General features: G+C 43.9%; 1 protein-coding gene across 12 annotated transcripts in view; it reads right to left on the reverse strand.

Moving 5' to 3' along the window:
• The window catches only part of LOC138967005 (cytosolic carboxypeptidase-like protein 5), a 46,801-nt gene that overhangs the window by 32,062 nt on the left and 6,336 nt on the right, over window positions 1-8,403 (reverse strand). For all 12 annotated transcript variants that reach the window (XM_070339435.1, XM_070339440.1, XM_070339446.1 and 9 more), the window contains 7 exons: window positions 6,826-7,006; window positions 4,935-6,083; window positions 4,393-4,562; window positions 3,835-3,970; window positions 1,647-1,831; window positions 875-1,185; window positions 177-379 (listed from right to left, as the gene is read on the reverse strand). In XM_070339435.1, coding sequence (XP_070195536.1) covers window positions 177-379; window positions 875-1,185; window positions 1,647-1,831; window positions 3,835-3,970; window positions 4,393-4,562; window positions 4,935-6,083; window positions 6,826-7,006 — 2,335 coding nt within the window. The remainder of the gene's footprint in view (window positions 1-176; window positions 380-874; window positions 1,186-1,646; window positions 1,832-3,834; window positions 3,971-4,392; window positions 4,563-4,934; window positions 6,084-6,825; window positions 7,007-8,403) is intronic.

The raw sequence follows: 8,403 nt of genomic DNA on the forward strand, positions 1-8,403 counted from the left end.
TTTTAAAAACTCTTGCCAAAAATAATCACACGACTGAGTTTGACACTGTGTGCTTTGTACTTCTAATAAAGCACATCATTGTTGTGTAATCAAGTTTAGAACATGTTAGACACACACACACACACACACACACATGTACACAACTATCACCAAGCACACACAAAAACTCTTCTCACAAGATTAACATTCTTCAGCTGCTGTACTTTGTCCTCCTCTCTGAGGCGAAGGTTGCTGTCTGCCGACAGATGACGCATGGTACGCGTGTCAAGTGCTGCGTTGCTGAGCTTCGGTGCTGAGCTGCTGGTGTTGAGTGTGTTAGCGTTGTTGGCCCGGTGCTGGTTGCGCAGGTTGGACATGCTGTTGTTGCCTCGCATTCCTGCTATAAATTAGATCAAGGTCAAGGTGAAAGACAGGCAAGGTCAGACCAATGTCATGTCACATCAAGGTCAAAGATCAGGTCAAGTCAGAAGTCAAGTAATTTAATTGGTAAATCCAGTGAACTCAAGAAGTTCTTCATAAAAAAAAATTCAAACAGAAGGCTGGGATGGGGAATTATGGTTGTCATGTCCTTACTGCCATGTTATCTTCTCAGAATTACTGCACTCTGATTTTACTAAAAGCATCTTCCAATGACAACTCACTAAAATGTAAAGTATTACGTCAGGAGAACAGATACACAAATATTTCAATCAGGCATTGTCAGTGATCTCGATGACCCCTTGTTTCAGTCAAGTCTGTTCTAAAGATATCCTGAACTGTCAGATGCTTGATGTGAAGCCATGGGCCCATGACAACCCACATGTTCATCCTGCTCAGTCTAGTTCTTTCATACAATAAGATAATTTTATCTTCAACTATTTTTCTCCATCATTACCTTCCCTAACTGGTCCCAGCTCTTTCTTCCTAGGGCCAGAGTTCTGTGAGTTTTGCCGATTCATTGTGGCACGTACGTTGTTGTCCGCAGCACCCATTCGGCCATTGTCTCTGCGACCTGGTTGACCGTAACTACCTTGTGAATCCCTGCGACCCGGCGGTCCGGAGCTCTGAGAATCTCTGCGGCCTGGTGGTCCGGAGTTGCTCTGAGAATCTCTGCGACCTGGCGGTCCGTTGTTGCTTTGAGAATCTTTCCGGCCTGCTGGTCCATTGCCGGACTGGGAGTCCTTACGACCTGGTTGTCCGTTGTTACTGCAAGCAAGTCATCAAGTAACGTGAGATGATGTGAAGTAACGCCTTCCTTTCTTGTTTACTTTTAACTGGGTGAAAATGGCAGTTCTAAATGAAGAAGAAAATATGAAGGCATTGTTATTCTGAACCCAAAGCACAGTGTGCACAACAGGTCTGTTAAAAGAAATTTCCTTCAACCTCTGGATTTGCTTTGAAGTTTTTTTGGCTCCTAGGTGTGACTCTATTGTCATCTGTTTTGCACAAATTCACTGATATCATCATGCAGTTCCAAACAGTTGAAACATATGCTGTTTATTTAAACAAAATTATTCTGCAAGTTCTACGATTTTTCTTCTTTCACCTTCAGCCAGAGCTAAGCCAAAGGCTTTATTATATTATGGACAGGTGCAAAGAAGATAACATCCCAATCCAAGTAATTCAATGTTTTTAGTTTTTTTTTTTATCAATGTACACCTTCTTACCCATTTTTGTTCATGCTGCGTAACGAAGGGTTGCGGGGGAGTCGAGGGCCGCCCCGGAGACTGCGTAGGTAGCGTCTGAGCCAGTCCCTGACACCGTACAGACTACAGTGCTCCGACATTGTCAGGCGAGACCAGGGGTTGCTCTCCGTCATGTCCAGAGCAGACATGGCAACCGAACGCCCCACCTGATAGAAAAGAGATGTTTTGGGGTCAGAGGCAGAGTCCCACCACTTTTGTTGTTTAATGTTTAAGCAAACAGATTGAATATGTTTCAGGTTCTCAGGCAGTGTCTCATCTCTTTATCCATCTACACACACATACAAACCCACATTGTAACTGTATGAAATCCTGTATGTATACTTGGCTAAATCATGCAGTTACAATGCACCGAGTGCAGTGGTTCCTCTCTTTCAAGACCTTCACTTTCTTTATTTGGTGTTTAACGTCGTTTTCAACCACGAAGGTTATATCGCGACGGGGAAAGGGGGGAGAGGGGATAGAGCCACTTGTCAATTGTTTCTTGTTCACAAAAGCACTAATAAAAAATTTGCTCCAGGGGCTTGCAACATAGTACAATGTATTATCTTACTGGGAGAATGCAAGTTTCCAGTACAAAGGACTTAACATTTCTTACATACTGCTTGACTAAAACCTTTACAAAAATTGACTATATTCTATACAAGAAACACTTAACAAGGGTAACAAGAAGGGCAAAGCCCATACGACTCACATGCTTGACCTTGACATGACCTTGACCTTCAGGGTCAAGGTCAAATAACTAAACCTAGCAATGACATCATACACTAAGAACTGCTTTACACATTTTTCCTACCAAAATACATGTGACCCAAGGTCAAGGTCATCCAAGGTCATGCAACACAAAGCTGTTAATTCAAGACATAGGAAGTACAATGGTGCTTATTGGCTCTTTCTACCATGAGATATGGTCACTTTTAGTGGTTCACTACCTTATTTTGGTCACATTTCATAAGGGTCAAAGTGACCTTGACCTTGATCATATGTGACCAAATGTGTCTCATGATGAAAGCATAACATGTGCCCCACATAATTTTTAAGTTTGAAACAGTTATCTTCCATAGTTCAGGGTCAAGGTCACTTCAAAATATGTATACAATCCAACTTTGAAGAGCTCCTGTGACCTTGACCTTGAAGCAAGGTAAACCAAACTGGTATCAAAAGATGGGGCTTACTTTGCCCTATATATCATATATAGGTGAGGTATTGAATCTCAAAAACTTCAGAGAAAATGGGGAAAATGTGAAAAATAGCTGTTTTTTAGGCAACATTTATGGCCCCTGCGACCTTGACCTTGAAGCAAGGTCAAGATGCTATGTATGTTTTTTGGGGCCTTGTCATCATACACCATCTTGCCAAATTTGGTACTGATAGACTGAATAGTGTCCAAGAAATATCCAACGTTAAAGTTTTCCGGACGTCCGGACGTCTGGACGTCTGGACGGACGGACGGACGGACGGACGGACGACTCGGGTGAGTACATAGACTCACTTTTGATTCGCATGTGAGTCAAAAAGAGAAACAGAATCCGTTAGTCGCCTCTGGGGAGCATCGGGTAAATTCTTCCCCCTAACCCGCGGGGGGTTTAAGACCTCGATAAATCTAAGAAGATTGTCTTTAAAGAAAAGGGTTTTTAAGTAGGGGAGGAAAAGGAAGATCTGAGACAGCAAAGTTTTGAAGGGAAGAAGACTTGGATAGGTTTGACCATACTCTTGCTGTCTGCAAGAACTTTGCAAAATATCATTGTTACTGATGCACTGTCCATCCTCTGTGCAGTGCACCCTGCTCGTTTTGGGACATCAAAATAAGGACAATGGATTTCCAAAATTCCTAGTAATGGTACATTGACCAAAGGGTCTTCAGAATTCATCTGACACCTTCCATCTTATATAACCAACTAGGTGGTGATTCTGTCTGACTGTCAAGCCCTTCCATGATGGACACACTCAACAAGGTCTCATAACACTTTCACTCTTGCGCTTACAGCCTTACTTGATAGCTCAGAATAATAGCTTTTCATAGCTGCGTATGTTGCGTGTGCTTGGCTGGAGTGAATGGAGTGAAAACCGCAATTGTCAAAACGAATTCCCTAACTTTGGCAATACAATATTCTATATAATACCCAGTATGCCCTCAATAAACCCTACTTACATCCTCAAAATGTGCCTGTGTGTACTTTGGAGGGAAGCCAGCCAGAGGAGGTGGTGTGGCCCTACCGTCGTCACCGTAAGCTGGAGGCACCGGGTTAACGATACGGCCCATGTTGTAGTTACACTCCAGTGTGTAGCTGCAATGTATCATCATCACACCATCAGTTCATATGACAAATAATCCTGACTACAAAATCAAACTATCGTCAAGTAATATAAGCTTTTTGCTTGAGTTTGTGTCCTTGCTGCATACTGTTAATTGTTTTATGTCTTGTATTTTGAATAACATTTTGTTTAGGCTGACTATAATGATACTCTTGTGGCAGAATAATGAACAAAATATTCCCTACTGTGAAATCGGCAGAAAAGTTCATATTTGTCAACTGCAAAACAGTAGGTCAACAAAACGGTCAACCAGCTATCAAAGTGAGAGTGGCCCCCATCCCTGCTTTACATTGCTTGCTTGAGAGCGCATTTTCCGTTTAACTTCCCACCTGTCTGGTTACATATACCACCCACTCAGTTTTCTTTCTCATTTCAAACGCAACTACCTACATACCTGTGTATAATGCCGATGGCTTTGAAGATGCCCACCCTGCCACTGCCTTCCTTGGACAACCCGTCACGTTTGTCCTTGAGGTACATGTTGCGTTCAGAGAAGTTGCAGCCTGAGAAGTCAAAGTGGGCCGTGTTCACTGCTATCAACTTAGCATACAGCATGTTTTCCACCTGTAGAGAGAAATGTAAAGAGTGGGTGAAGAGTGAGCATGGTATGTTAGCTTTTGCTTTAACTTGCAAATATAGCAAACAAGAAGAAGAATTAAGGCTTGCACGTATGCCTGCAAGCAGACATGCAGATCTGATGAATATGGCAGACGGACAAACAGACAGAAAGACATACACACCAACACAGCTGGAGATGCTGCTATACATACTCCATCAAGTACACACACAGGGGCATGCATACACTTAAACACAAGCAGTAAAACAATGCATGCACACTCGTACCCACACACACACACAAGCACCCTCGCAGGCATGGATGCACACACACACACACACACACACACACATACTAAACCACAACCACCTCTTAACTACCTGCACATCTTCGTTGTCAAAGAAGTTCCCGTAAATGAAACAGCCCCGCTTGGAAGCATGGCCGTGCAGGTCAACATAAAATGCAATGCCGCTCTCATGGGGCAGAATCTCTTTGAGCTTGGGGTCAGCTAAATGGGGGGCACAGGTTCCCGACAAACCCTCCATTGTGCCTGGTTCTTCCTCGTCCTCCGACCCTTCGTTTCCAAGTCTGTCTGACACTTCCCTCTCTGAGTCTAAACAAAAGTCCGTCATGGCACTATTCGGGTTGAGGTCTTCAGACATATTAAGTTCTGACAGCCGGAGTCGCAGTTCGCTGTCAACCGGCCGAACATCTACACCTTCCATGGCTTCGTTTTTCTGGTCAAGCAAGCTGAAGAGACTACTGCTAGAAGAAGTGGGGTGAAGTTTGTTCGCCTTGTACGTCTCCCCCCCGCTCTGGTCACTCGTGGAGCCATCGCTGACGTCAAGGTCAGCAAGGTTGAGAGGTTCTATCTTCATTGTTTCTGTGACCAGCTCCGATCTGGTCAGCTGACTGCTATTCCCTGTGCCCAGCCAAGGGCTGCGGCTTTTCACTTCAGTGTGTTTCACCGTCACTGACATCACCGCAGCGTTCGATTCCTCTGGTGCAGGGAAGAAGTGAGTCTGTGTGGATGAGCCCACGGGCGTTTCATTACCATCCAATTCGTGAGAGTGGCTGAAGCTAAGGCTCACTGTACTGTCCCCTTCACTGGAACCGTTCCCTCTTCCCATAAGTCTGTCCTTGGATTGTCGGTCGGTTAGTTTGGGCTGGTCTTCCCCTTGTGCTTGCGGAAAGTTGACTCGAATGTCTTGAAGCTCGCCGTTATCTCTGGGCACACGGTTCTCAACATGATGATACACCAAAAGGCTCTTGGACGCGTAGATGGGTGGGTGGAGGAGGGGGGAGGGATCGAGGTACATACGATTGAGATTCATGCCCCGCTGGTCTGTGCGATAGTGTCCGCGCATGACGCCGTCGGGGTTGAGCATGGGAATCAGCTTGAAGACAAACTGCTGGCGAAGCTGTGCGGCTCGAGGGTCGTTTTCCCGCAGGATGAAGTCGAGGAAGCCGTTATAGACAAAGCTGGCTGGAGTCTCTCCTGGGTGCACTCGACTGCTCAGTAAGAATACCTGCAGTGAAAATATGTACATTTTAGAAAACTGTCCAACATAAGAATAAGGATAGGGATAAGGATAAGATTCATATAGTCCTGTGACGTTACCCTCATGGAAATTCGGGCTGCTTTCTTTTTCTTTCCAAGCCCTGAGACTTTCGCTGTGAACTTGGGTTCTTTATCGTGCGCATGCGTGCACACGGGGGTGTTAGGACACCGAGGAGAGTCTGCACTTGTACCTGGTGTAATGAAACACTCAGGACCCTCCAAAATATTACTTTATTGAAAAATTCAGTTACTCTCACAAAAATTAAAATCTTTTCACAAATGCAGATGTACAGATTCAGTCAAATTGGCCAGTGTCACAAAACAGACACACTTGACTTCAGACAAATTTGCTTTTACAGAACTGCCTCTGTAGGATTCAGTGAATAATTCAGACATGTTATCATCTGAGCATTTTCAACATTTTGAACCAAAGAAATGTTGACACAATTGTTGTTCAAAATTGGTTAGGTGCCAAGACATTCAAAGTGTCTGCAGAGCCAATGACATTCATCCAAACCCGACCCTTAAAAAATTGTTTTTGAAAAATATAAATTGTACACTTAAACATTCAATTAATCTAACTTTCTTGTGATATGATTCCCACCCTTCGAAAGCCTACTTAGAGGTAAGGCCTTTTCTTTTTAATATGTCCAACTCTTATAAGCCTTTCTGGAGGAGAGGCCTCTTATTATAGACAATCTTGTACTTACTCTTTTTCCTTGAAATTTCCTGCATCGAGGTTTCTCCTTGTCAGGGAAGAGATGTTTGTCAAAGCGGGGCTCTCGGTAGTTGGTCATGCCATGACATGATGTGATGGTCAGAAGGTCAACGCGAAGTTTGTCCAGGGAGTAACACAGTAGCTCTCGGTGGTAGTAAATGCTCTTTGGAGGACTGAAAATTCAAGTGATATGTCGTGTGAAACTGATTTCAGAACGACCCAATTTAAACCTCATTAAAACTACATCAGAGTACAGCTGCATCATAATGAAAGTCAGAGGTCTCATCTAAACGAAAATTCGACTAAAATGTCAGTGTTATATTTCAATCTTACTAACGCCAGGAACAAATTTTCGTTTCTTTTGTGATCTTCAAACATTTGAAACAATTAGATAATAACAAAATAGAATGAGAGGAAAACTTGTGGACTTTATGAAGGTCTTAAAAGAGGGTTCCGGGCGGGGATGTAGCTCAGTCGGTAGCGCGCTGGATTTGTATCCAGTTGGCCGCTGTCAGCGTGAGTTCGTCCCCACGTTCGGCGAGAGATTTATTTCTCAGAGTCAACTTTGTGTGCAGACTCTCTTCGGTGTCCGAACACCCCCCGTGTGTACATGCAAGCACAAGACCAAGTGCGCACGAAAAAGATCCTGTAATCCATGTCAGAGTTCGGTGGATTATAGAAACACGAAAATACCCAGCATGCTTCCTCCGAAAACGGCGTATGGCTGCCTACATGGCGGGGTAAAAAACGGTCATACACGTAAAATTCCACTCGTGCAAAAAAACCGAGTGTACGTGGGAGTTTCAGCCCACGAACGCAGAAGAAGAAGAAGAAAAAAAAGAGAAGGCCCAAAGACAGGGGTTTCTTGGCACAATTAACCTGTTTCAATGACAACCTAATGGACCCCTCCCATCTGTTTATGTTTCTCAGTCAACTAGGGCACCTTACGCTATGCATAAATAAAAACAGTTGACACTTTTGCTCAAACATTCTCGCATGACCAATCATGCTAATCATGCATTTTCACAGCTTCGCTTTTTCATGACCGAGAAAGATTCAGAATAAACGACAAACAGATAGGAAATGATGAAAAAGCTCATTCGACACATAAGTGATGCAATATTACTTGATTTCTCATGATTCTGACCGTAAAAATGTCAAGCAAGTCAGCCAAACTCTGGCACATCATTGTGTTGGCGGTGCCTAATAGACGATATTCGGAAATAAATCTGTCAAGTTCTTAATTGTTGTGGAAGAGTTGCTTTCCCTTGTTCTTCCTTGCTTTGTCAGTAACACTGAGGCAAGCTACACAAGACATTGTAGGCCAATCACTTGCGAACGGTGTATCTCTGCACACAGAAGCGATCTTTGCAAGTGAAATCATGCAAACGACTGACATCCCAGTGAGGATTAGCTCTGATCTGTGCTGTCTGCACTGTCCTCTCAATATAACACTCTTTTCGTTTGAACGTACATCACAGCTGACAATAGGCATTGCCGATATGATTGCGTCCCCCAATGCACAGGTCGAGCAACCACGTAAGGAGACAACCTGTTCGCTAGTGATCTA

This window comes from Littorina saxatilis, linkage group LG5 (genome assembly GCF_037325665.1).
Source record: "Littorina saxatilis isolate snail1 linkage group LG5, US_GU_Lsax_2.0, whole genome shotgun sequence".
Taxonomy (NCBI): domain Eukaryota; kingdom Metazoa; phylum Mollusca; class Gastropoda; order Littorinimorpha; family Littorinidae; genus Littorina; species Littorina saxatilis.